This window comes from Salarias fasciatus, chromosome 20 (genome assembly GCF_902148845.1).
Source record: "Salarias fasciatus chromosome 20, fSalaFa1.1, whole genome shotgun sequence".
NCBI lineage: Eukaryota > Metazoa > Chordata > Actinopteri > Blenniiformes > Blenniidae > Salarias > Salarias fasciatus.
The window spans coordinates 20,414,395-20,442,308 of NC_043764.1; the positions used below are offsets into that span (position 1 = coordinate 20,414,395).

The 27,914-nt window shown below is 45.9% G+C and overlaps 2 protein-coding genes across 3 annotated transcripts; one reads left to right on the forward strand and one right to left on the reverse strand.

The window, feature by feature from the left end:
• The first annotated feature begins 445 nt into the window (after positions 1-445).
• col2a1a (collagen, type II, alpha 1a) lies at positions 446-22,587 on the forward strand. 2 transcript variants are annotated; one of them, XM_030119629.1, is made up of 54 exons: positions 446-750; positions 2,537-2,743; positions 3,886-3,902; positions 4,030-4,062; positions 4,662-4,694; positions 4,779-4,832; positions 5,381-5,482; positions 6,092-6,169; positions 6,601-6,645; positions 6,778-6,831; positions 7,119-7,172; positions 7,349-7,402; positions 7,496-7,549; positions 7,647-7,700; positions 7,786-7,830; positions 7,986-8,039; positions 8,188-8,232; positions 8,330-8,383; positions 8,969-9,067; positions 9,146-9,190; positions 9,282-9,380; positions 9,468-9,521; positions 9,611-9,718; positions 9,810-9,863; positions 9,999-10,097; positions 10,236-10,289; positions 10,485-10,583; positions 10,707-10,760; positions 10,853-10,906; positions 11,017-11,070; positions 11,267-11,320; positions 12,143-12,187; positions 12,343-12,441; positions 13,150-13,257; positions 13,417-13,470; positions 13,953-14,006; positions 14,096-14,149; positions 14,372-14,425; positions 14,521-14,628; positions 14,738-14,791; positions 16,695-16,748; positions 16,842-17,003; positions 17,125-17,232; positions 17,334-17,441; positions 17,560-17,613; positions 17,723-17,830; positions 18,173-18,226; positions 18,341-18,448; positions 18,533-18,586; positions 19,135-19,242; positions 19,327-19,615; positions 20,240-20,427; positions 20,511-20,753; positions 20,891-22,587. In XM_030119629.1, the coding sequence occupies exons 1-54, from the start codon at positions 657-659 to the stop codon at positions 21,035-21,037; spliced, it is 4,473 nt and encodes a 1,490-aa protein (XP_029975489.1). In that variant the 5' UTR covers positions 446-656; the 3' UTR covers positions 21,038-22,587. The 2 variants fall into 2 exon arrangements, with proteins under 2 accessions (XP_029975489.1, XP_029975490.1); XM_030119630.1 differs by lacking the exon at positions 2,537-2,743.
• Positions 22,588-23,375: 788 nt separating this feature from the next.
• On the reverse strand, positions 23,376-27,892 carry aaas (achalasia, adrenocortical insufficiency, alacrimia). The gene is made up of 17 exons (XM_030119635.1): positions 27,761-27,892; positions 27,472-27,606; positions 26,688-26,815; positions 26,550-26,605; positions 26,383-26,474; positions 26,234-26,280; positions 25,905-26,003; positions 25,626-25,769; positions 25,263-25,383; positions 25,063-25,187; positions 24,868-24,928; positions 24,694-24,784; positions 24,392-24,485; positions 24,179-24,246; positions 24,018-24,099; positions 23,819-23,903; positions 23,376-23,660 (listed from the first exon to the last, which is right to left on the reverse strand). Exons 2-17 carry the CDS (start codon positions 27,586-27,588, stop codon positions 23,505-23,507), a joined length of 1,566 nt encoding a protein of 521 aa, XP_029975495.1. The 5' UTR covers positions 27,589-27,606; positions 27,761-27,892; the 3' UTR covers positions 23,376-23,504.
• Positions 27,893-27,914: the final 22 nt, after the last annotated feature.

Below are 27,914 nucleotides of genomic sequence, written 5' to 3' on the forward strand. Positions count from 1 at the left end.
TTATATTTTACATCTGATTTGGTCGAGGGTTTGAATATAATTGTGTTCACTCCAAAGCAACTTTTTTAAACAGCTGTACATTCTTGTGCTCATCTAATCTGTCCATCATATTCTTGGGTTTGTCTCAAGAAAGTCTGAGATATTGACACTGATGTTCAGCCTTCTGACTCAGTGGCATGTCGTTGGGTCAGAGCCTGACCTGTGACCTTTTTAATTTGGAAGTGAAGGTGCATCTCTTGGCCACTCCGGGCCAAGCAGGTCAAGGGAGGAAGGAGGTCTTGAGTTATAAAAAAAAAAAAAAAAAAAAAAGAAAGAAAAAAATGTCCCTGGGAGAGTAGATGCTGCTGGATTGAGGGGAGGGAGATGAGGTTCGGGTTTCAGCCTGACAGGGGGTCTGGGGGAAGGACTGGTACTTTGGAATATACGAAGATCCATAGAAGGCACGGTGGACATAAAACCGCGGTTCTCGGCCTGACGCGGTGGGTGCAGAGTGCCAGCTGGGGCCCCGCGTTGGATTCCACTTAGATTTTGGAGGGTTTGACTGCATGGTGCCACAAGTCTCTGGGAACACACACTCAACACACCACTGACTGAAAGCCTGGTCTCCTTCATCCCTCCAATTCTCACCCGAGCTCCTGCATGTCTAATATTTAGACATGTTCAGCTTTGTGGATTCAAGGACTGTTCTGCTACTTGTAGCATCTCAAGTTGTTTTACTATCCGTGGTCAGATGTCAAGAAGAGGACGAGCGTAAGTTTTAAACTTTAACTTTTTTATTTTTTCCTTTTATCCTTGAAAACTTGAAAAGTATTTTAGGCCTGTTGTCCTAAATTCACCTGTGTGGGTACTAATCAATCCTCTAATTTTTTTTTCTTTCTTTTCGCTGCTCGTGCTTTAAGGAGATTAGTGGCATGCAATTCAAAGGGCATCACTATAAGGTTACGTTAATAACTGTGAAGGCAGCTTTTTGCCAGTTTTTTGACACACTTTTGAAATGCTTGTTTATGATGCTGTGAGCTCATGATGTCCGACAGCCTGTTGCAGGTTTTGCCAGAGTTGTTTGCATTTCTTTCATTGGGATGTGTGAGGCTGTCAAGGTGCATCTGTGTGGGATGGAGGACCAGGTGAACAAGTGCCTGTTTGTCCTCATCTGGGTCTGACAGATTACTCTCTGTTGCTTACATAGAACCAGTTTTCACGACAAGAATAGTTTAACTCTGTTTCACTTTTTACTCTGTTTACTTTTTTTTTCCAGCTTGTAGCAGAAACACTTGGTCACAATTTCCAAGTAAACTTGCCTGTTCTTTTTTAACACTGGTAAAAAAAAAAACAAACTTCACCAACAGCAGACTGCAGGTTTTCATGATGTGAAGTGACAGGGTCAGACAGAGTGTGACCCCAGACTAGCAGGCTGAAAGCGAAGGCAGGAGGACATCACGGTCAGCAGGGAGTCGACGGATGATGGAGTGTAGTTGTATTTATAACGCAATGAGCTTAAGTTTTACTGCATGTGTGTTTATTACTTTCACTTATTTATTGTTAAGTTTATTACTTTTTAGAATCAGTCATACAGTTATTCAGTGGAAGCTTCAGTTTTGAAGTTGCAGCACTATTTCCTGATCATTAATTCAACAGGTCTGCAACAAGTATTGCTCTCATGAATATGCTTAAAAACAAGAGTGGTGTGTATGCTCAGCCCGGAGATTCATACATTAAACAAGCCGCCCCTTCTTAATTCCCCAGTGTGTTTGCATTGGCGCTTGACACAGTCATGGGACCCAGATGGAGAAATTTAGAAGGAGCCTTTGTTTACTTAAAGCAGCGGCTTGTCAATTGGGCACAGTATCCCTATAAGAGAGGTTCATTCATACGAGCGGCAGCGCAGGCCTGCAGGTTAAATATACTCAGCCAACGACGTGAAATACCTCACTTAAGGCTTCAAACACAACCACTAACTACGGCTCGTGTTGACTTTACATTTTATGCTGTCATAAATCTATTGTTATGATGTATATTTTGCCTCATTCAGGAGCTATTTTTAAACTTTGTGATTTGTAGTTGCCCTTCAGAGTTATTACTTAGTGGATTTTTGGATTAAAACCAGCGCCTGTTTATTTTAAGGAGCAAGAAATCACCCTCAGAGTTGGTTGGAAGGTTTTATTCACACGTTGTTCAGTTTTTACAGATAAGAAGTGTTTCTTTTTGCACAGCCGGATAGGGAATTTGATAAAACGTATCTCTGCTTCTTTCATCCCAGCCCTTCCCATATACCTACTAACCACTCCCCTTTTTTGCTGACACTCCTCCCACCTCCATGACAACTTGCCCTTTTACCCTTTGTGTCCTCTCACGCCAGCTTTCTTCTGGTCAAGCGACATGTTTTTTTTAAAAAACATATATTTCACCGCCTGATAACAACAGGTGAAAAACAGCATTGTGTTCTAACTGTTCTGAAACCACCTTTCTGCCCACTAATTAATTCTGTCCCTCCTCCCCCCTTGTCCACCTGTCATGCGCCCCCTGCTGGTCGCCACAGAGGAGGCAGGTGGCTGCATCCAGGACGGCCAGCAGTATAATGATAAGGATGTGTGGAAGCCAGAGCCGTGTCGCATCTGCGTGTGCGACAGCGGAGCGGTTCTGTGTGATGAGATAATCTGCGAGGAGATCAAAGAGTGTGCCAACCCTATCATCCCATCTGGAGAGTGCTGTCCCATCTGCCCTGCTGATGCCAGTGCCCCCATTGGTTGTAATTTATTTATTCTCACATACATAAATAAATTACTCTTTTAGCTTGCATTTATCTCCTTCCTGACTAACACTTTTGAATGGGGAACCCTGCTGGAATTGAATATTTTAATATCAATAACTAGGCACTGATTGAAGTTTCTGGAATCAATTTATTAAAAACACTTTTTGGCTCATCTAAAATCAGAGTCTCATTTCTTTAGGATATCAGCAACTGAAGTTCCCTATTCCAAGGTGACTTTCTGTGTGGTTTTTGAGGAGAAAAGATTACAACATCATCAGGACTGTGACACTCCCACACTCCTGGGATTTTGTCCTGACATGTTTTATCTGGTCCTCAATTAAACCAACGTAGATGACTAAAGTTATGAAGTTATGTAGTCTGTTTTCACAGAGAGCCACAACACAGTGATTCATTTAACCCACATGGAGATAGTCTGCTAGGTTAATCTTTTTTCCTGTGGCCTTGTAACTGTTTTGTGCCACTACCACCCATTCTTGGATCTTGTAAATGACTTTGATATTGTGCCCAGGAACATGATAGGAAGAGGCATTCAGATACTGTTATTAACTGGAGGGGTAATACCAGAGTCTGCTTTGGCTTACAGATAGGTCTCCATTATGATCTATAATATCTGTAATGCCTCTAAGTGAATGCAAACTCTAGATTAAAGTTTGGTTTCACAGATAGGCTGCAAACAAACAAACAAACAAAACAAAAACCACACACACAATCAGTAGTTATTTAACACACCAAACTTTGGAATTGACTTCCCTGTTTTGAAAAAAATAAGAAAAATAAGCTCATCTTGTTTTATGTCTACTGCACATTACTTACCATTTGCTTTCTTTCACGTTTTGCTTTGATGACTGAATTTGAACCCTCAACTCTCAGTCCATGCTTGCTTCTGCTTCACTGCTTGCATCAATAATATATCCTAGATGGGTGTTTTTCCCCCTTTGGGTTTGGTGTTTGATCACTTTAGCATCTTTGGATTTCCTTGCAGGCCTCTTCTTCACTGAATCACCAATCAGTCATGTGTTTGAGATGTTTTTTTCTTCAGGATTATGATATTTCAGCTTCACAATTTAACAGTGATTTTCTTTTTTTCCATCAACCGCCCCCATCTGCAACTTCAGAGCCGATTGGTGCTAAGGTGAGGCGCTGGGCGATAGGAAGCAGCATGCACACACAACAGTCTTTTATGCGTTTTTGGTGCAATACATTATTTTTTTTCCCCCCCCAATGACCTACTCATATTTTATTCTCCTTTGATCGCGTAGGGCCAGAAAGGAGAACCAGGAGATATTGCTGATGTAAGTACGGACAATCATTAGTTCATGGCAGTAAAGCTGAAATAATTGGCGCTCCTTTGTTGTGCATGAAACTCACAGTGTTCCTAAGAGAATCCCACCCAAGCCAAACAAACCCATCCACCTCTTTTACTTGTATCTGGACTTTATCAGATTCAGACACCTATTTATAATGTTCGCTGGTTGTTGTTCAAGCCGCTGCCTTTCTAGTTTTCTCCCCGAGGGAGCATGATCCTTTCTCTCTGTAAAGTGACCAACTGCAATGTCCTGGAGTTTCCCTGAAATGAGGACAAACGCCACATTCCTGGGACATAATGAACCCAATCAAATCCTCTTAGATCTTCTCAGCACATTTGCAGCAAGTGCACATGTCATGTGGAAAAAAAAAAAGTCGGCCAAATCAGAGGTTAAGAGGAGGTGATGTTTTCACAAAAACCTGCCCTGTCAAATGAAATCCTCATCAAATTGAGCTTTTCAGTCTGATGTTTGACTCCTGCAAAGCTGGAATGTTCTCAGATTTTGTTTTTGGTGTTCAGAAACTAAAAAAGCCATTTATGACAATAGACACATGAGTGTGACCGTTTCCTTTGATCTTTGTGCAGGTTGTAGGACCAAGAGGACCGCCAGGCCCGATGGTAAACACCAGGCTTTATATTCAGATTACGAGAGATGTCCAGAAAATGGCGACACATTTATTCTTAAATGAACTATTCTTGCAGGGCCCCCCGGGTGAGCAGGGAACACGTGGAGAAGCTGGCGCTAAGGGTGATAAGGTAAAAGACAACACAATACGCCCAAATCGCCATCTCTTTAAAATCTGTGTTATTTTACCAACTGGGGACATCGTTCAGGAGAAAGTGCCCGTAATGATACTGTAATGAAAACAGACAAATGGGCAGGCAGGCATGGGGTGAAACCAAAGCAGCTTGAAACATTATTGTAATTGAACCGCAGCCTTTTTCTCTTCAGTTTGAGTCTGCCGCATCAACTCAAAATTAAAGCAACTCAGGCGTAGGAACAATAAAATATAATCGTGCAACAGATGTGAGGCCTGTTCTGTAATGTCTTGTTGAAAATGGGTTTGATAGAACAAACATCAGTGCTAATGATAATTAGAAAACAAAATGTTTTATGCAACTATGTGGCTTTTAACCAGAAATGGGCTGTTTAATGAATGAATGAATGAATGAATGAATGAATGACTAGAAGCAGAAGTTTGACTTCATTGTCCCATAGTTAGCATCTGCTGTCTTAAATCTTCTTCAGTGCTTTCTGTGTCTCAGAAAACGTAAATAAAACTTGCTTTGTCTTTTTACCCAAGGGAAATCCTGGACCTCGAGGAAGAGATGGTGAGCCTGGCACCCCTGGAAACCCCGGACCGGCCGGCCCGCCCGGACCACCTGGACCACCAGGGCTTGGAGGGGTAAGGAAGAAGACTCGTCTGTAAAATCACAACACGGCAAAAAATACGGTTTTCCTACAGCTACCCTCCTCAGAAGTGGTGTGAACTCATTCCCATGATGCTTCACAACACAGCTACACAATGTACCTATTACTTCCTTCATTTGCAAGGTTGCTGGTTCAATGTCCCATCCCTCCCCTGTCAGAGTGTCACACTGAAGCCCACATCGCCCCTCATGAACCGATTGAGCACCGTGCATGGCAGCATCACTGTCTGCACACGCACGTGTGTGTATGTGTGTGTGTGTGTGTGTGTGTGTGTGTGTGTGTGTGTGAGAGAGAGAGAGAGAGAGAGAATGTGATTAACAATGTGGGGAGAGTGGAAGCCGTGGCAAAGCGCTATATGATTGAAATCCATTTACAATTTAATAACCATTTCTGTTTTCTTCTTTTTGTAAAATACATGACAATTTGAAAAATTTTTAAACAACCAAAAAATGCAAACAATGCCTTGACTTTATGAAAGACTCTTGGAAGTCACTGTCTTTATGTAACACAGAATTTCTTGGAAAAGTGACTGAGGCTGCCTGTAGTTTCACTGCTTGAACCCAACTCTTTGTTGTGTCTGCAGTCCTTTGCTGCTCAGATGGCTGGAGGGTTCGATGAGAAGGCTGGAGGTGCACAGATGGGTGTGATGCAGGGACCAATGGTGAGTGTGTGTGGTGCAAAACGCACATTTAGCAGGAATACAATTCACCTGATTCAGCTGCAAAATATACAAGAATGATATTCAGCCTTTCTCTGGAAGCAGCGAGAATCAACTACAGCTAAGATCACTGCAACACTGCCACCCTCTGGATCAGTCGTTCAACTTCAGCACAGTTTCTGCTTCAGTTTCTTTCATGTTAAATGAGATGAACACCGAACTCTGTATGGAAATTAAACATGTTCTTCTAAATGTTGCTTTAAAAGCCAAAACTTATAAAATCTTGAATTGAACAAACAAATAAATGTAAATTATCAACAAATAAAATGTTTAAGCAACAGGTGTCATGAAGAGTAAAATGAAAACCCTGAAGTGGATTGATGGAATTAATTTGACCTCTTCCTTGATAGAGAACTTTGTGGTTCTTCTTGCAGGGTCCTATGGGTCCTCGTGGTCCTCCTGGGCCCAGTGGCGCTCCTGTAAGTATCCTGATGGCAGCATTACTACTCGTCATGGTTCTATCATCATGTGGCCACTGTGGGAATTTATTAATGCTTGATTGCCTTGATATTGCCGTGTGTAATTGTTTGCTTATTTGTTCACACTTGTAGGGACCACAGGGTTTCCAAGGCAGCCCCGGAGAGGCTGGCGAGCCTGGACCAGCTGTAAGTATATATTTATATAAATCCATCATGAGTTGAAGCCATTGACTTCAGCCTAATCTGATCTCACATGTAAACAGTTGATATTTTCAGACAGATGTCGTTACGAATCCGACCACATATCTATTATAAACTCAACTATGTTTGTCATTTCATAATCAGAGACAATCACAAAAAATTGCACCAGATTTTGAGCTTCAAGGAACAAATGCAGCCATGAGAAAGCCTTCGATTGTTTTCACACTGAGTCTTGAGACATTACTGATTTGTTTTCATTTACTTTATTAAAGGGGCCAGTGGGACCTCGTGGACCACCTGGACCTTCTGGGAAATCAGGAAGTGATGTAAGTACTGAGCTTTTCAGCTACAAATGAAACTCACCACTTCAATTGCTACAAGCGCAAAATTAAAAATACCAGCCTACCAGCAGGTGGCACTGTGTACCTGGACTTCCTGCTGCTGATGCAGACTGCATGTGTGTAGAAACTTCACCACTAACATTCATGATTGAATTTTTCAGGGTGAAGCTGGTAAACCTGGAAAACCTGGTGAGCGTGGAGCTGCAGGGCCTCAGGTGAGAAAATAATAACCATAAAATGACAAATCATCTCACACTCATAATGATCACGGACGTGATGCTGATGTATTAATTATGTTTTCTTTTCAGGGAGCTCGTGGATTCCCCGGAACTCCTGGACTTCCTGGAATTAAAGGACACAGAGTAAGTGTTTCTGTTATTATGATCATCTTCATCACTGCTCAGACTCACCGGAATCAGAAGTGAAGCTTCAGTTTGTCTGGAAACTGTTTGGCTGCAGGGTCACCCTGGACTGGACGGAGCCAAGGGAGATACTGGTGCAGCAGGAGCAAAGGTAAGGCCTGGATTTATCGTGTAGTAAGAATTCAGACTTTAATGGTTTAATCTTCATTAAACATCATCTTCGTGTTTTCTGACAGGGTGAGGGTGGTGCTGCAGGAGAGAACGGAGCCCCCGGCCCCATGGTGAGTCTCCACCGCTTCACCTGCTCCCTACATCAGTCCCAGCCTCCCTCCATGCTCAGTCTCTCTTTTTATTTTTGCATTTCCTGCCAGTTATGGCCGACATATTCAAATCAAAATGACTGTAATGATTCGATCAACCATGTCTTCTGTCCCAGGGCCCTCGCGGTCTGCCTGGTGAGAGAGGCCGCCCCGGAGCCGCCGGAGCTGCAGTGAGTGATCGACCCACGTGTCCTTTAAGTTCTGGTTGAACTGAAATGTGCTCCTGGTCTGCAGCACCGTGGATTATTTTGCAAAGTAAAATTTCACGAGCTCTTCGTTACGATGCACACCACTCACTCCTCTCTCTCTGCTCTTCAGGGCGCCCGAGGAAATGACGGCCTGCCCGGTCCCGCCGGTCCACCTGTACGTATGGAACCCGCCTCCAGTTCCCGTGCTTCATTCCTCTCTGATAACGCGGCGACAGAACGATCTAACCTGAAGATGTTTGTCCTCACTGCAGGGGCCAGTCGGTCCTGCTGGAGCTCCCGGTTTCCCAGGATCCCCAGGAGCCAAGGTCTGTGCGGATAACGCCGTCCTACGGATAGATTTATGCAGTCCTCACGTTCCAGAGTGAAGCAGTGAAACCTTCAGTTCATCGGAGTTTATCTTTCTTGATCCACTCTGGCTTTCAGTGACACATAATCATATAAAAAGACTTTTGAGTAATATTCTTGTCAAGGAAGGAAAAGATGCTTTCAGAGACTCTTCAGTCAATTACATTTATTAGAGAAATTAAGAAAAAACCATTTCCTGCCATTTAGACACACGGCGAATGCAGCTGCACAGCAGCCCTGAGTTCAGAAGCTTGTGATGGGTTGAAATAATGAATGTGTGGATGAATGGACTCTATGCAGAACTTCACCACTTCCTGAACTCCAGGAGGCTCCTTGTTTCCTGTCTTTTATGACAGGACGAGCTGATTAATCCAGGTGTCCCTGACCTCTGTGACCACAACAGTAATGGTCAGACACGCCTGCATTAATCAGCTCGTCCTATCATGAAAGACAGGAAGCAAAGAGCTTCCTGAAGTTCAGGAAGTGATTGAGTTGTGCATGGAGCCCGTTAAACGCAGATAAATGACTTTGCTGTTTCCCGTCAGGGAGAAGCCGGACCTACCGGCGCCCGTGGAGCTGAAGGAGCACAGGGACCCCGTGGAGAGGCCGGCACCCCAGGATCTCCCGGACCTGCCGGAGCATCGGTGTGTTTGTCCTCACTGGTCTTCATGTGATCAGTTTGTTGTTGAGCTCTTGGATCTAAAGCGTCCTCCTCTCTGCAGGGGAACCCCGGAACTGATGGCATCCCCGGCGCTAAAGGATCTGCTGTAAGTCCCTGGTCTCCATTCGAAGTGGATCTCTCTCCTCAAACGTCTCTTTTTTGGGTTTTCATTTGGATTTGATGTGTTTTTCTTTCAGGGTGGTCCTGGTATCGCTGGAGCGCCTGGATTCCCCGGCCCTCGTGGCCCACCCGGACCCCAGGGTGCAACAGGACCTCTGGGGCCCAAAGGACAGTCTGTGAGTCACCTGTGCATCATCACACACTCTGTGAAGCTTCAATAATCTCCTGTATTGAGGTAACTGATGTTGCTGGTCCTGTCTTAGGGGGACCCGGGTCTTCCCGGGTTCAAAGGTGAAGCTGGACCTAAGGGAGAGCTGGTGAGTGGCTCAGTGTGCTAACAACGCAAAGAAACACATTTAGAATTTTACTGTGCAGCAGATTAAATGGGAGCATTTATATTATCAAGGGCCCTGCTGGACCCCAAGGAGCCCCGGGCCCTGCAGGAGAGGAGGGAAAGCGAGGCGCCCGAGGAGAGCCTGGAGCTGCGGGACCACTCGGACCTCCAGGAGAGAGAGTAAGGAGTCTGGAGGACGTGTAATGCATTTTATTTCTGTTAGTAAAAGCACGAGGAAGCTGTTCTGTGCTCACTCTAAACTTCTTGTCAGGGAGCTCCTGGTAACCGCGGGTTCCCCGGTCAGGACGGTCTCGCTGGAGCCAAGGTGGGTTTAGTGTGAACATCCAACCAACTGGTCTCTCCTGAAACCAGGAACTCACCGGAAATCTTGGAATAAGCCTCAGCTGATTGTTGCTCGGTTGATATTTAAAACGTGCGCCTCTTGCCTCGTCTTCTTCAGGGAGCCCCCGGCGACCGCGGCGTTCCTGGCGCTGCTGGGCCTAAAGGTGCTACTGGAGACCCCGGACGCACAGGAGAGTCCGGCCTCCCCGGAGCCAGAGTGAGTCTCTCTCATCTGCCCGGCGGCAGAACGCAGTCCATCGGACAGCAGCGCTCAGTCTCTTCTGTGCACAGTTAAGACTTGTCCCTCCTCTTAGGAAGTGCTGACGGCGTGTTTCATGTTTCTGCCTTCATGTAGGGTCTCACCGGTCGTCCTGGAGATCCTGGTCCTCAAGGCAAAGTTGGACCCTCTGTGAGTGTACACTGGTGAACGGATTCATTCTCACGTTTTGTAGCTGCATTGTGGGAAGTTAAAATACACTATAAATAAAATATAACCTACAGATGGCAGGATCATTACACTTGACACGCCTCATTTTCTGAACTTAATATCAAAAGTTCCCATGGGTCCAGTGGTCATTCTGATGTTTCCCTGTGCCTTCTGCAGGGCGCTGCTGGTGAGGACGGTCGTCCCGGCCCGCCTGGCCCTCAGGGAGCTCGTGGACAGCCAGGAGTGATGGGATTCCCCGGACCGAAGGGAGCCAACGTACGTCTGAGTACACTCATGTCTGGAAGCACCCCGTCACATAAAGTGGTCCCGTCGTCAGCGTGACACTCTCCAGGTCTTAAGAGGGCTTTTAAATCCTGAAATGTGGTTTCTTGTCACCAGGGTGAACCAGGAAAGCCAGGAGAGAAGGGTCTTGTGGGTCGTCCTGGTCTGAGAGTAAGAACACTTCCTCCACTCATACATTTCTTCCTCCAAACCTCATGGATGAATTCTGTCTGCAGAGGTCTTAAGTTCTTCTCTCTGAACAGGGTCTGGCTGGAAAAGACGGTGAGACTGGTGCTGGTGGACCTCCCGGCCCTGCTGTGAGTACTTCATGATCTTAACATGTTGCAGAACACGTTCTACACTCGGCCTACATGATGCTGGACTTTCCCCATTGACTGATCAGCTGCTGTTGAATCTGTCCATGTAGGGACCTGCTGGAGAGAGAGGAGAGCAAGGACAGCCTGGACCTTCTGGCTTCCAGGTCAGTTTTTTTTTTTTTTTTCTATCAAATATTATCCAAAGAGCTTAAAACACGCATTATAAGGTTCACTCTCATATGAGTGTGGAGAAAATGAGCAGGTGTGGAAAAACAATACGTTCATAAGCCACATAGACTTTCAGGTATTGACCTGAAGTACATGTTGAAATAAAGTTTATCTGTCTGAATCACTTGACAGGGTCTTCCTGGACCAGCTGGCGCCCCTGGAGAGTCTGGAAAGCCTGGAGACCAGGTGAGTGTCAAAGTTCATCCAACTGATTTACTGTATCATTATCTATTTCTTTCATGACTCTAAATAAATATTCCACAAAAGATGCAGGGAAATGATAGTGTTCATAGCGTGATATACAGCACACTGATGAGATATGAAATAACTGTGGAAAAAACAACAGCAGAGAGACAGAGAAATAAGTAAAAAGACAAGAGAGGCAGGTGTGAAGGTATGTTGTTCTGTTTGGTTTGAGCTGAGTTCAGAGAGACTTTAGTCATTGCTAAAAAAAAAACAAAAAACAAAACAACCCAATGGAACTTTATTGGATGCAGTCAGTCAGCAGCAAATAGCAAAAGCAAAAGAATCCATAAAAGCATAGTAGGAACAAAAAAAGAAGCAGAAAACCTTTCAGTTGTCCAGTATTGCACTGTCCATGGCGAATTAAAGTGCAGTTGTAGCAAAAGGTGCATAAAAGTTCCAATAATCCTTCAGTGTGGTTGCAGTACCTTCAGTAAAATAGTGTAGACAACACAGACGTGACCATTTGTTAAGCTTAACTTTGTTAGGCTACTGCACTTCATTTTCCTTGTGGTTATGTTATCAGTCATTGTCACATCTATTCAACTCAATTCAGACTTTATGATCATTTCTCTGCATATTTTCAAGGCTTTTATTTTTTAAATTTTTTAATTGCATAAAGTGGCAGGAGTAAAAATGCAATATATAAACATTCTGCACTCGATTACTTCATCAGCACTTCAAATTGAATCCGTCACATTTCATTGTATGAATATATTTGTATAATCACTTGGAAAAACTTGATAAACTGTGTCTGTTCTTCAGGGTGTTCCTGGAGAGGGTGGAGCTCCCGGTGCAGTTGGACCCAGAGTAAGTTTTCACGTCTTCATCCCAGATGTCTTTGCAGCAAAGTCATCCTGAAGCACCGACTATCATAACACTTTGAATCAGTCGTTCTCTCCGAGCTCTGGTTGCTGTTTTGTGTTGCTCCTGTTGATCGTTGCCATGTTTTGGCGCTCCGACAGGGCGAGCGCGGTTTCCCCGGTGAGAGAGGCGGCGCTGGAGCTCAGGGTCTTCAGGGACCTCGCGGACTTCCTGGAACACCCGGAAGTGATGGACCCAAGGTGAGAGGAGGACGGTTACACTGAGTTTCAGTTTTACATTCAGATTACCACAACACTGCGTCTTTAACAAGCGAATAAATGTTCAGTCAGCCGGGAGACGCAGCAGCTTCTCTGCAGGAGTTCAGCAGTTCATCACTTTTCATGAGCTGAACTGTGTGTGTGTGAGGATTGTGTTTGTGTTTCCAAAACAACTCAATACGCCCTGAGGCAGGATTTGCACCTTTATGATTGTTTGCAGAGGAGGATAGCTGGATGCAACATGTTTCACCTTTTCTTAAGTTATTTCTGTTCATGACGATTCGTATCATTGCATAGATCTTTAAAACTAAGGCCCATCGCATGCTCCCTCCTCCACAGGACCAAACACGAGTTGTCAATGCTTTTTCTTTCTTTAAAATGAATTGAAGTGGAGTTTTTAAGCCAAAAATATACGAAAAACTGTTATAAATTTATGGCCCTATCCGTTCAATTCAATATGAGGATTCTTCCTTGTAATTTGCTTTGCAGCGGACTCACACACACGCACACACCCATAGATGCTAATATTCATAAATAAACTGTAGGAAAAATATAAAATTTGTATTGAAGTAAATATAACCAAAACATATAATATTCAATTAGAAGTGCAGGCAGCTGTTCTTGCTCATTAAAGAGTCTGACTGCAGCAGATTAATGACGATCCCATCCTGATTCATTCTCTTTTATCAGGGAGCGATCGGACCCGCTGGAGCTCCTGGATCCCAGGGACCCCCGGGCCTGCAGGGCATGCCTGGAGAGAGAGGCGCTGGTGGCATCCCCGGACCGAAGGGAGACAGAGTGAGTAACGGAGTAACGGAGCGTTTCTTTCAACGCGATGGATTAGAAGGTGCAGCTTGCAGCAGCAGTGTGGCGCAGCGTCTGCAAAAGTACAAAAAAATGTGTAGAAAAGGCACCGCGGGTTGATTCCTGTTTGAAACTCTTGTTTCTGCTCAACAGGGCGACAACGGACAGAAAGGACCCGAGGGCGCTCCCGGAAAGGACGGTTCTAGAGTGAGTTCACGAAACAGTCCCGCTGTTCAGTTTGCCAAACGAACACTGTTGAGTGATCGTCAAACTAAAAGTAAAACATTTAATCACACACACACACACACACACACACACACTCACACGCACCGCCTGTGGTGTTTTTCCTCTGCTGAGCTGATCCACTGCTCCAAAGCAGATAAATTCTCCACCACTGATTCCTGTGTTGAAATATTGATGTTTACAACTGTTCTGCTCCACTTGTTGGCAGGAACTGTTTTTGTTTGTGCGAAAATAATTCATTGATAGAAACATGTAGACCACAGCAGATCATGATCGTGTGTGTGTGTGTGTGTGTGTGTGTGTGTGTGTGTGTGTGTGTGTGTGTGGAGCTTTTCTCAACTCTGAAAATGAAAATAGCAGCAGAACACATTGACTCAATAGGAGACTAATCCTCTGTCAGTGAGTTTCAGCCTCTCTCCTCTCTTCCTTCCTCTCATCCTTCTCAGGGTCTGACTGGTCCTATCGGTCCTCCCGGCCCATCCGGACCAAACGGTGCCAAGGTAAAAGCAGCAGCGCTGCAGTTCTGAACATGTTTGAGGTCATTTTGTAAGTGTTTTATGGTTTTGAGTGACTTGTCTGTTTTGTTCAGGGTGAGACCGGACCAAGTGGCCCAAGCGGTGCTCCCGGTACCCGTGGCGCTCCTGTAAGTATCGCCTCTGCTCAGCATCCGACATCTGGGCTGCTGCTTTTTAACATGGAAGATTGTATATTATTGTATATTATAGCATATTAAACTTCTCATTCATTCATTTTGGGAACATTATGGTATAATTGAGAGATGTAGAACAGGTTTTCAGTCTTATTGAACTGATCCAGTCCTGAAGAAGTGAGCTCTCATGGCTGCCTCCCTCCTGCCCCTCTGCAGGGCGACCGTGGTGAGATCGGCCCCCCTGGTCCTGCTGGGTTCGCCGGACCTCCTGTGAGTGAAAACTTGTCGATCTGCTTTTTATTCCACATCTAATATTGAACCAGTCCGTTGACGTGTTGCTGGTGTTTCTGCTCTGATGCCTTCAGGGTGCCGACGGTCAGCCCGGTGCGAAGGGAGAGCTGGGCGAGTCCGGACAGAAGGGAGAGGCCGGTGCCCCCGGACCTCAGGGACCATCTGGAGCTCCTGGCCCTGTGGTGAGTATCTGTCCTGAGAATAAACTCCTGGAACCAAATATTTCATATCTTGTAACTATTTCTCGACTGAAGCTGAAAATTTGGACTAAATGGTTCTCCTCTTTGTCAGGGACCTACCGGTGTCTCTGGACCTAAAGGTGCACGTGGTGCTCAGGGAGCCCCGGTGAGTCACTCTTACACACACATGCAGCACATATTTCAACTCTGAACTGTGAATATTAATTATTTCACATTTTGAATGGCAAGGCACAATAATCAGAAACTAGAATACAAACAAGAAGTGATTAAAGGAAGGAAACATTTATAAAAACATGCATGTTGAAACACAAATGCAATAATTTACTGACAGGCGGCTGCCAAAAGAAAGGTCTTGAGTCAAACCTGCCAGATGGTTTCAGATACAGTAAAGTAAAATAAAAGCTGCTCCTGAGTGTTTGGTTCAGACTCTGTGGACAGGAAACAGGTTTGATCCCCATGACCTGTAAAGTCTGGATGGTTTGTAACATGATTAAAGATTGAAAATATATTCTGAGCTCTAAACTACTGAAAACTTTACAGACAAGTGTTTTTAGGCTGATTCTCTTTGTGAGAGAAATCCAGTTCAAATACCTGAGAAATGGACGGATACTGAAGCTTCTGTTGGTCTTTATGAGGACTTGAGCAGCTCTAGTTTGAATCAGCCATCACCAGTTCTCTGATTTTTTTTTAGTAAAGTCCGTGTTACAGGAGTCTTCTGAAGATAAACGCACAAATTTGTTTCTCTAAATCCTGCTGAGGCAGATGAGGGATGTGGAGCTCAAAGCCGGACTTTCAAACAGCGAACTGATCAAAAAAAATTAAATAAAATATTGAGAATGCTTTGAAGCAGAACTTGAAAAAGGTTCAAGGGAAACTCACAAAACTTCTAATTAGCGCTGATTGTTTTTCGGTCTAAAGTGGTAATAATTTGATAATATGGAGGCCCAAGGACAGTTTGGCCCTACTATGAGACTATGAATGGGTGAAAACACAGAAAGAAATGTGGCACTGCTCATCTCACTAGTAAACAAAATAATAATTGCACCAGATCCTCTTAAACTCTTACCTGCACCTTTGCTGAGACACACTTTAGGAACTTACTGCTCAGTAATCCCATTGCCTTGGGAATAAACAAATATTTATAGAGATTAGAACAATCTTAAGCAGTCTGAAGCATTAGCTTGAAGGCGGAGAGGTCGACTAATGTTGAGAACACACTTTTATATTAGGCTTCTATATTTTCTCCAGTTTTTAAGACAAATTAAAATGCTCTTGATCGCTGCTTTGACTAGTTGTCAGTCACATTCACACTCCGTCCTATTTATGCAGTGAGAAGTGACACTTTGTTGCAAACATTTAAGAAAGAAACTGCAAAGAGAATCAACAATAACCAACAGTGGCTCGGTCGGAGGACTACAGATTCTGCAGCTCAAGAGAAAGATCAATAAATACTTACAGTTGTATTTAACCACAGCCTTAAAGTGACATTTGAAAACATGATTAGGATTCAGTTTATTGACGTGGCTCATCAATCAGCTGGACACAGCCCAACGTTAGCGTGCGTCCATCTTTCTAACTTAAAACCGCGTTGGACACACGTCTCTGGTTCTACTGCTGCTTCTGCTCAGTGTCAAGGTTTACATAGAACACACAAAGCATGTTCTGAAGCGTGTCTGCTGTGTGGTCCAAGTCAAGTTAAGCAAAAAGGACTTGAAGAACCTGAGATCACGAAATGCGCTCTGTTCCAGTCCTCTAAAGGCCGCCGTCTGCTGTCACCAACACGATGTCTCAAAAACATTGGAGGCAATTTCAATGCAAATTTAGCTTTTTACACTCAGACTTCAAACTGTTTAAGTTTCAAAGAAGGAAAACAGATCTGAGCTGAAGCAATTACAGCCTGAAGAGAAAAGTGTTCAGCTGTTTTTTTTCTTAACCATTTCTCAAATAAATAGATGGAAGGAATGATTACAGCTCATTCATTATTGAAGGTGAAACCGTCCCAACAACCCACAAATATTAGTTTTCTGAAATGTGCGTCTCTCCTGCAGGGTGCCACAGGTTTCCCTGGTGCTGCCGGCAGAGTCGGACCTCCTGGCCCCAACGTACGTATCACATCCGAAGCAAACTCCCCAGAAGATGTGCTGCATTTGTGGATCGTGTTCATTTGAGCTCTATCTCTTTTTTCCCCATCGCAGGGTAACCCAGGAGCTGCTGGTCCCGCCGGTCCCGCTGGCAAAGACGGACCGAAGGGCACTCGCGGTGACGCAGGTCCTCCAGGACGACAGGGAGACGCCGGCCTGCGCGGACCGGCCGGAGCTCAGGGAGAGAAGGGAGAGCCCGGAGAGGATGGACCGCCTGTAGGTTTTGGTCTTGTTCCCCACAAGAGCTGGTTTAAAGCCGTGACTCCAGCCTGGGAGGACGTGTAGCAGCGCAGGTGAAGCTTCTCACCGCTCGGCCGTCTGTGTTCTGAACATGCAGGGTGCTGATGGGCCCTCAGGTCCTCAGGGTCTGGCTGGATCTCGTGGTATTGTGGGTTTGCCTGGTCAGCGTGGAGAGAGAGGCTTCCCCGGTCTCCCCGGACCTTCTGTGAGTCTTTTATTCTTTCACTCAAGATCAAGCGACTTTTATTTTGGAGATCTTCTTTTACTGAAATACCTTCTGATATGTTTTTTTTTTTCTGCGTGTAGGGAGAGCCTGGTAAACAGGGAGCTCCTGGCAGTGGGGGTGACCGTGGACCCCCTGGACCTGTTGGCCCCCCTGGACTCACTGGACCTGCTGGAGAGACTGGTAGAGAGGTCTGGAAAAAACAATTACATCAAAAATACCAACATATCTAATGTGCTGTTTATCCGATGGCTGCACAAACTGTGACTCGACACGTGTCACATCATAAAAGATGTTTCTGTCTCTCAGGGAACCCCGGGGTCAGACGGGCCCCCCGGTCGGGACGGAGCTGCTGGAGTTAAGGTACGAAGGTTTAACCTTCAGGTGTCTCCGAAATCATCCCGGCGACTCAAACACTCATCGCTCAGGTGTGTGTTTCCGCCCTGCTTCATCGCCTCGTCTTTTCTCGTAGGGAGAGAGAGGAAACACCGGACCCGCTGGTGCCCCTGGCGCTCCCGGTGCCCCTGGTGCCCCCGGACCCGTTGGACCTCTCGGCAAGCAGGGAGACAGAGGAGAGAACGTAAGAACTCCGTAGAACTCAGCGAGGGCCGCATGGTGTTTGACGGATGAAGTTGAAAGTAAATCTGACGCCTCTGTCACACACAGTTATTGGAAATGATTAGCTTAATTAGTTTGAAAAGGAAGAAGTGTTTAATGAAGCCGAAGGGATAAATGATGAAGCCCCGCCCACTTCCTGTCTCTTTCCTTTACTCACTTCCTGTAAGGCTCACCTTCTGCAGGACGCTGCTCCTCATCACACGTGGGATTGTTTGATATATCTTAAATTAAGTTGGCATTGCTTGATTTGTGGGGTCTATATTGTCGATGTTCCCCTAAACGTCACGCCGGCGTTTCTCTTCAGGGCGCTCAAGGACCTGCAGGACCCCCTGGATCTGCCGGTGCAAGAGGAATGGCTGTGAGTCATCGTCAAGTCCATCTTTAGATTCCAATGTATATTTGATTTAATGAAAAGAAAAAAAAGAAGCCTTCACACACACAGTGATGAACACACAATAAACTTTTACTCCAGGGACCACAAGGACCTCGTGGAGACAAGGGAGAGGCTGGTGAGGCCGGAGAGCGAGGACAGAAGGGTCACCGAGGTTTCACCGGCCTGCAGGGTCTTCCCGGACCTCCCGTGAGTAATCCACGTCTGATCGTCCATCCCCGCGACGTCGTGCTTTATCCGTCTCCTAATCTGCGGCCCTCCTCGTCCTGACAGGGCCCCGCCGGAGACTCCGGAACCGCCGGACCTGCGGGACCATCCGGCGCCAAGGTAAGACAGCTGAACGAAAAAAAAGAAAGGAGAAAAAAGTCAGATTCCATTTCCGCCCGGCAGCCCTAACATGAAAGAACCGTGACGGTAATGAAGGGCACAGGTTAGTCTTTTTTGTAATTCTCCAATCACCTGACGAAGACGGGGACAGGAGAGGCCGCGCGCTTTAATTACCCGCCGCTGTGATAAGACGGCGAGCCGAGGCGTCCGGTAATTACTGTCTGTGAGGAAAAGTGGCGGACAGACGGGCAGACGGCGGTTTGAAAAGCCACTCCTGCTGAGATCGGAAATGGGCTCCAATATCTGGCCGAGATTAGCTAAGCGCCGTGCACGATAAGGAAAGTGAAGGGAAATGTCGCCATACAAATAATCTCCATGCATAATAAGGAGAAGGGTGTGAGTGGAGCTGCTGGTGCATCTGAATTGCTTTATCAGAAGTTGGTCTTCATCCCGGCCACATGTTGGATCTGAAATACCGAATCTTTCGTTCACTCGTGTAAATGAAGTGTAGTTTATGTCGCTTTGATGGCTGCTCTCTGTTTCTGTAGGGACCAGCCGGACCGGCCGGACCTGCCGGTAAAGACGGAGCTAACGGACAGCCCGGCCCCATCGGACCCCCTGGACCTCGCGGACGCTCTGGAGAAAGTGGTCCTGCTGTATGTCACGTCCACAGAGCATAACTGAGACTTTAATATCTGCCGTTTTGTCTTGCTGAGGTTTTATCCGCATTCTCCCTTCAGGGTCCTCCAGGTAACGCCGGGCCCCCTGGTCCTCCCGGTCCCCCCGGTCCTGGCATCGACATGTCTGCGTTCGCCGGCCTGGGCCAGACCGAGAAGTCCCCCGATCCTCTCCGGTACATGAGGGCCGACGAGGCCTCCAGCTCCTTGAGGCAGCACGACGTCGAGGTCGACGCCACGCTCAAGTCCCTCAACAACCAAATCGAGAACATGCGAAGCCCCGACGGCACCCAGAAGAACCCGGCCCGCACCTGCAGAGACCTCAAACTGTGCCACCCTGACTGGAAGAGCGGTGAGCGGACCAGACACACAAAACTGTGGATCGAAGCTGGACTTCCCGGTCCCTCAAGGCCAAATTGCATGAAAACAGCCTTCAGTGCTATTAATTATGCTAATGAGGCAGCGTTATCTTTCCCCTGTTCATAATCTGTGACTCTCACTGAGCGGATCCGCTGATGAAACACGTGGTGATTGTAGGAGGGAGATAGTGCAGCAGTATCAGAAGATCCAGACACCGTTAACGGCGTGAAAAATGATCAAAAGAACAGGATTCATCAAGCAAATGAACGAACAGACAGTAATAAATAAATATTAAGGAAGATGATTAAATCAAAGGACAGATGTTGCTATCCTGATATGAAAAATAATAAATGTAGAGAACCAGGGCAGGAATATTAAGATTTAATTAAAACTTAATACAAAAAAAAACAATAATAACATCTGTTTAAAACTCAGATGTGTCAATTTCAGGGCGATTAATCTGCTCGACGACTTTAATTGATGGATTTATCTTTCTTTTTGTACATTATAACAAAATCCACATCTAAATTGGTCTTTTTCACCGTTCAGTCAGTGAACTCCTGTTTTAAATGATGAGGTTATTCTTCCCATGAACCCGCCGCTCTGGTGCTTCCAGGTGACTACTGGGTCGATCCCAACATCGGCAGCACAGCTGACGCCATCAAGGTCTTCTGCAACATGGAGACAGGAGAGACCTGCGTCTACCCGACCATCGCTCAGGCTCCCAAGAAGAACTGGTGGACCAGCAAGAGCAAGGACCGCAAGCACGTCTGGTTCGGAGAGACCATGAACGGAGGATTCCACGTGAGTGCGCGGACGCCATCGGTCACTTTTCTGTACGCGACGAGAAGAACCGCCAGCTTAACAGCTGTTGTCCGGTCCCACAGTTCAGCTACGCCCAGGACGGCCCCGCCGCCAGCGCCGCCAGCGTGCAGCTGACCTTCCTGAGGCTTCTCTCCACTGAGGCGTCCCAGAACCTCACTTACCACTGCAAGAACAGCATCGCCTACATGGACCAGGCCACGGGCAACCTGAAGAAGGCTTTGCTGCTGCAGGGCTCCAACGAGGTGGAGATCCGTGCAGAGGGCAACAGCCGCTTCACCTACGGCGTGTTGGAGGACGGCTGCAAGGTGAGCGCGCGCTCCAGACATCGTCGGTCACATGCAGCATAGTCGGGTAGAGGATGCACTGATGTGTCATTGAGTAGTGAGAACACCATAACACAATCACGAGGCTGAACGCATTTGTTTTCCCTCTCGCCCAACAGAGACACACAGGCCGGTGGGGCAAGACTGTCTTTGAGTACAAAACACAGAAAACCTCCCGTCTGCCAATCGTGGACATTGCTCCTATGGACATCGGAGGAGCGGATCAGGAGTTCGGAGTGGATGTAGGCGCAGTCTGCTTCTTGTAAAGTGGAGGATCACAACAGGCCCAAGCAAAAAAAAAATGTTTTAAAAACACAGGAAATAAATAAACTCAACCATGAAACATAACACACACACACACACACACTTCCATAATAAATGAGACTGGAAATTATGAGGAAAAAAAAAAATAAAAGAGAAAAATTAATAACGTTTTTCTGTCACAACGAAGTGCTCTCCAAGTTGTACTCCCTGGATGTTAGCACTGAAGGGCACCGGCAATATCTTGTACACCACACCAGCATTCTTTGTTGACCCGCTTCCTGAGATCCAGTCATGTTTCCCATGTTGACGGGAATGAGCCAGGAGGAAGAGGGACCAAGCCAGCAAGTTATGGAGATCAGAAACATGACTTGATGTCACTTATTTATTGTCTAATCTGAATGGGCAGAGGTGAGGCAGGACTGGACGGGTTCACTTTGTAAGTAAGACAAGCCCTCGTAACACCCCCACCCCCTTTCTTCTTCTTCTTTTTTTTTTTTTGTTTTATTTTTCCACTACAGAAAACCCGTAAGCAACCTCTGTCTCAGTCCTACTCCACCTCCCTCCCTGTTTCCCTCCTCGAAAACACAAATACGGCATTTTCAATCAGCGTAGACCAAAACGTCAAAGTAAAAACCAACAGGGCGCTCCGAGTCTTTCCACCGCCAGCGGGAGCAGAAGCTTCACTGTGTATTATAAATCCTTGGTTCTATTGTTGTAAAAGTCTGTGTTTATAAACAACCAGATGGTTTTATATATATTTCCACATTATGTGTGTACATGTGTCTATATGCACACCAACACTTTTTGGAAAGTGAGGTAACATTTGGGATGTATGTTTCGGTAACCTGTACCCTTTGACTGCCCATCAGAGGAAGGCCCAGTTCTCATCGCCGCAAAAAAGTTAGTCTTGAGGGAAAACTTGTCTTGCTCTTGTTTTTATTGTAGTCATCCAGATAGATCGAAGCTACCTCACGCTCAACAACAAAGTGGAAAAAAAAAAAAAAAGTCAATCTGAGCTGTCAGATGGATCTGGGGCTGAACGGCCATCTTTGCTTTGGGTTGCTCTCTCTTCAGAAAGGTGCTACGAGTTCCGTAATCCACCAACACCCCCCACCCCGCCACCACCCCCCACACCCCCCGCCTCCCCAATTCCCACTAGCCTCACACCACACACTCACACTCCACCTGAAGGAGGGGTGCAGTCGGTTAAAAGAGGGGAAACGGGGGCTGCGTTGGAGCCTCCTCTGGAGTCAGGACCCCCGCCGCCCCCCCTCACAGCTGAAAAGTGGGGCTCTGAGGACAGTCGCTCCAAAAAAAAAAAAAAGAACAAAAACAAAGAAGAAACAACCAGGCTGGGTTGTCTGTGTGCGTGTGTGAGGGCGTGTACATTTTTTGAATTAATTTTATTATGATCATTTTTGTTTTTATTTTGTTACACCTCTAATTGATGTAAATTGGAAAATAAAAGGAAAACATAATGAAGAATGAATGAAGTTGATTTTTACTTGGGTTTTGAATAAAAACAGAAATGACGTGGGGACGTATCTCTTCTTTCACCTGGACCCATTCGTGTGTGAAGTCAGTGTGTGAGCGAGTGTGTGAGTTTCAGACTGATTCAGGTGTGTGTTTGTCAGTCAGATGGCAGAGTCTCATCACACAGGATGAAGAAATGGAGTATTGTATTGGCTCTGCGGTTTCAGCGTGGGGCTCGCGATCGAAGACCCCAGTTTGTTTATACTGATAAGACATTAATAAAGATTAAACTGTTGACTGGAGCCAAGTATTTTGTGAAACACCAGAACTACATTACTGCTCATCTGTACTGTGGCCCAAGCAATAAAAGCTACACTGAAGCTTTCACAGTGATAAATTGTTATTCGAAATAGATACAAAAATTTAATATATTCAGATATAACCAAGCGGAAAATATAAACAGTCTGTTTAAAGATATTGCAACACTTCAATTTCTCCTTGTCCAAGTTAAGAGCGCAGGCAGGCTTCACAGAGCAAACAGACACCCTCACTCCTACAGGCGATTTAGTGTCACCAGTTATGTTTTTGGACGTTTGTAGAATAAACCCACACTCAGGGAAAACATGCAAATTCTGGACAAAAAAGATCTGTTCCTGATGGGGTAGTAAGGAGCAACAGTAGAGATGCGATAAAAGTAATGATGTACATCTTGAGGGAAGCAACATCTACAGCAAGGATGGGAATTTCATTTTCCATAGGGAAAACCACAGAGGGCCGAGCCATCAATACCGCTACCTGCATCAGTTCAATTCTTGTATGTTTTTGCACAGTATTTACAATTCACGCCTTCAGTCCAGTTTGGTTTTTCAGAAACGTTTATTATTAGCCTCAACAATGTTCAACAAACGACTGTCTGTGCAGCAAATAAAAAGTGTCGCAATCAACATCAATCGATGACAGATTACTTGTGAGTGTGTGTCGGCGGCTGAAGGTCTGTCAAGACAGGAGCTCTGTATAGAGCGATTGATTGGCAAAGTCGCCGTGTTTTTCCCGCAGATGAGGCGGCGATGGACTGCCGCCGGGGCCCAGGTGCGACACGCTGACACTCAGGAAATAGAAAGGCACGTGGGTAATTTTTCCATTGGACCAACACTGAAAACAGAGGAGGGAAAAAAAAAAAAATCACTTTGGAGCAGGTGAATGGGATTACCTAACATGGCACGATAATCAGAAAGACTCGCAGAGGCTGACACAAAGGGTGAAACTGTTCCTAAAAAAAGTGTGATTTTTGTTTTCCAGGTAAGGCTGACCACAGTGAGCAGAGCTCCGTGTTTGAAGTTCGGGTGGAACTGCATCAGTCTCGGCTCGACTCCCGGCTCCTCTTGAACGAATCCACTGAAACAGAGGAGAGACGCAGCGGGTGACGGTGAGATAAAGGCAAGTAATGCAGGATAAGACAAACATGAGTTCTATTAAAAAGCACACGAGCATAAACTGCTAAGTACAAACCATGGCAACAGCTCAAAGATGGGGGTGGTTCTCGTCTTGAACACGGCGATGATTGCGGGCCGGCGAGCTGCGTTCGGATCACCTGAGGGATCGAGCGAGACTGAGATGAGTTGCGCTAATATCGTCGCCTTTTGTGAGTCCGAATCAAAGGAGAGTGAAACCTTTCAGAAGGACCGCCAGACGTTCTCCTCTCGGGTCCCACGCTAAAGACTGGATCTCTCCACCAACACTGCTCCACACAGGAAACACAGGAGAAATAATCCCATCACGAACTGTGAATTTCCTGGCCGTCTGTGGCTTTCTTTGAAGGCTGTATTTTTGATACAGTGATGGTAAAGGAAGGCCAATTAGCCGTTCAGTTGGAGGGCTCTCACATGACGTCCCCATCTGGCGTGTTAAAGGTCGTCTCGGATAGGTCGGCCACCACGGCTGCAGCCTGCGGCCCTCTCGACGTGCTCGTGGGCACACCTGCAGGATAAAAACAGCGTCATACCCAGAGGGGGTTTTCAACTCTTTGATGCATCAAATGATCCGTTAAAAGTATTAAAAGTCATTAGAACTTTTTAATTACTGTAATTATTCCGAATCCATTGTTAAAAGAAAATGATTCAAGCAGAAAGATCAATTATCTCCATGGGTGTTTTGAGTTGTTCAGTGTAAAAACTGGGACATTAACCTGGTGTGTCGGTGAAGGTCAGAGCGTAGATGACCGTCTCTCCCTGCACAGTGAAGAGAAGTCGACTTCCATCTGGACTCCAACAGCCAGACTTTAATGAAACAAGTGATTTCCGTTAGTTAACAAAACACTTAGACCATATATTGTGTCATAATTGGCCGATAACTGAACCACCTGGCAGCGTCCTTTCAAACACGGCCAGCGTTCGCAGGTCCACATCCTAGTCTCCCAAACCCTGAGAAGAAAGGTTTTTAAATGATTCTTGTGTAAAACTAGCGAGTGAGACACTCATGTCACAATACATGGCCAACCGCTCATCCTAAAATATCCTTCAGCAAAACTTCTGATGTCTGCAGCTGTGTCTCTAACCTAAACAGGGCAGAGGGAGTGGAGGCCAGCACATGGCTGCCGTCTGGAGACCAGGACAGGAAGGTGACGCCGCCTCCTCCCACGCGCTGAAGCGGCACGCAACTTTCTGCAGCGGCGTCCCAGACCTGAAAAACGCGAGCACGTCAACAGCTGCATCAAGTCGGTTTCAAGCGAGCTGTAATTTAGGTTTGAGTACGTACCATCATTGCTGTGTCCACGGGGGAGGCCGACACGAGAAGAGAGCCGCTTGGAGCCCAGGCGAGGGACGTGACGGGGGAATGACCAGGATGAGACAAAACCTGAGCGCAGCCAGACGAAGGCCTGGAAAAATGAATGAGACGCAGAAACAGGGACATGAAAAATCAGAACTCTGGTTCAAAAAAAACAACCAGAGCTGCAAATTCTATGAAAATAAGCCGACAACTAACGTCTAGTCAGCAAATGACATATCCTTCACTGAAGGACTCTTAATCCGGTAGAGCCAGGGCTCAAACTACTGATAATGGATCTAGAGTCCACTATAACGTGCTCAAAGGCCAGCAGACAGTCTGGAGGTCACACACCTGTTTGACAGAGAACAGGGGTCCACGTGCCAAACCAGCACACAGTTCTGACACGCCACGGCCAGAGCGGACGCACACAGCGGCTTCCACTGCACGGCCGCCACACTCCTCTGCAGACGGTGCTTCAGCGTGGGAGTCGTGGCACTGTGGGAGACAGAGCAGTATCGCAGGATTTTTGTAAATTTGTAAAAACATGGGGGGCTGTCTTATACTCAGATCAATATTATGATAAAAACTTAGCTCCAGATATTCCTTCAGGCTCAACTAAAGTTACAGTACCTTTTAGGGTTGTAGATCTTGATGGAGTCGTCCAGCAAGGCCACAGCAAATTTATCAGTGTGAGGATGCCAGTTGAAAGCTCGCACCACACAGTCAGGCCTGAGAACACAACAAGAACTGAAGCATAACAAGGCTGCAATTTGAAGGAAAAGTGGAAAAAGGTTTTCAAAAAGTGTAGCTTTATTTCCTTATGCATTCTTAAATCAAATATTAACTATTGTCAAAACTAACAACAGAGACAAACAAACAAGACACTTCTATATTAGAATATAATGTAGATTACTGACATTTAACAGAGCAGCGGTCATATTACCCAAAATGCAACATACCAGTTGAGCACCTGAGAAAACTCTGCAATCATGTCCTCGCTGCTCAACTGTTAAAACAAGGCCACAAATTAATAACCCACATATAAACAGAAAACAAGGAAACAGCTGTGAATCTAATGCAACACGCTAAACCAGTGAACGCTACTTACTGTGAGATGAGGAAACAGAGAGCCGTGAAATGAAGAGACCCACCGGAGAAGAGCCAGGATACAACCCGAGCTCATCGACAGCCATTTAGGCACTATGGAAAGTGAACGGACGAGTGTAATCAGGATTTTACAAGAGAAGATAAAACACAAGACGTTCACATACATACCCTCTGTGTGTGAGGTGGTGATTTCATTGAGCAGCCCCGTAAAGCCGCCGTCCCGCCTCAAAGACAACATTGTTTGATTTCCTCGTCATTCTGTTTTATTTGCAACACTTAATGTTTTTCATAGTGTGTGTTACTCACCATGCTGCTGCACTCCTCATCCACAGGGTTTCAGAGTGATCCAGGAACGCCGCCTTGCTGCTGCTCTCTGCGCGGCAGTGAAGCTTCAGTGATTCCCGAGGGAAATGCAGACTGAGAAGACTGGAGTCCTGCAGGAAGACAACATTCAATGCAGTGGCCTCCACTGTGCAGGCGGATGCAAGTTGAGATTTACTTGTGACTTCAGAGACCAAAGAAAAATTGATTTTAAAACTGATTCTTCTTGAAACACAAATTCCTTTCCAGAGGGATGATGAGCTAAATATATAACCTGCAAACATAGAAATGTGAGGTTTTAATTTTATGTTAGTGAATCACCTGACAGTAAATGAAATCCAAAAACATACTTTACATTCAGTGAAGACTAGCTCCAGCAGCACAGAAGAAGCATGGATGTCATATTTTAGATTAGATATCAATTATTTCTGTGCAACACTGCAGTGTGGGATGCAATTAAGGTAAGCAGGAAGTTAGTTGTTGTAACAGCATGTCTGACTGTTGACAATGTTATGTATCCTCATTTGACATATAAATCACTATCTCTCCACAAGCTCGGTTTATATGATTATGGAGGTTTTTACACAACAGATTGTTCACCTGTAGTTTCAATCTTGACTGATAATACATTTTATATTATTATATGTCTTAGAGGCGTGTTTAATAAAAGAGATTGGGAATCCCTTTGCCCTCCGTGTGTGGATCCCTACAGAGACCCTGACAGCAGCGCTCGGCTGAGCCTCTTGACCCGAGCAGCTGTGGATCAGACCTGCTGGAGTCGGTCCTCCGTGCCGGTGCCGGTACCGGACAGCAGCTGGTTGTTGGACTCGCACAATGTGGTCTGTCCGGAGGCCAGCGGAGGTGGGAACAGAGCCAGAGAGCACATCTTCAACCTGGTGAGTCCCTGGAGACACAACACAGCATGTTTACAACTCAGCTACAAGCTCGGTGACGCTGGGAGCTAGCCCGTTAGCCACCTAGCCTTCTTCAGTCTGGTTAATGTAACTAATCTATTATCGCGGCTTTGACTGCGGCGTTCAATATTACGGGGACATTACCTTGTAACGTGTCCTTCAAGGTGTGGTAAGTAGTGACTTTCTGAGTTTACTAAGTCAGAGTGTAAAAAGTCATGCTAGGATGTAGTGACACATTTAACTCCAGCTTCAAGTGGATCCCGCCGTGTGGCTACGGCAAGCCGGAGGGACAAACTTT

Excerpts from the sequence above, each read along its gene's own strand:
- col2a1a (XM_030119629.1), top strand. The coding sequence starts at position 657 with ATGTTCAGCTTTGTGGATTCAAGGACTGTTCTGCTACTTGTAGCATCT. Across the intron at positions 5,483-6,091 it reads GACCACCAGGGCTTGGAGGG|TCCTTTGCTGCTCAGATGGC; the intron begins GTAAGGAAGAAG and ends TTGTGTCTGCAG. Across the intron at positions 17,831-18,172 it reads AGGGAGACAGAGGAGAGAAC|GGCGCTCAAGGACCTGCAGG; the intron begins GTAAGAACTCCG and ends GTTTCTCTTCAG.
- aaas (XM_030119635.1), bottom strand. The coding sequence starts at position 27,588 with ATGTGCTCTCTGGCTCTGTTCCCACCTCCGCTGGCCTCCGGACAGACC. Across the intron at positions 26,475-26,549 it reads CACCACCTCACACACAGAGG|TGCCTAAATGGCTGTCGATG; the intron begins GTATGTATGTGA and ends CACTTTCCATAG. Across the intron at positions 24,929-25,062 it reads ACTCCCTCTGCCCTGTTTAG|GGTTTGGGAGACTAGGATGT; the intron begins GTTAGAGACACA and ends CTTTCTTCTCAG.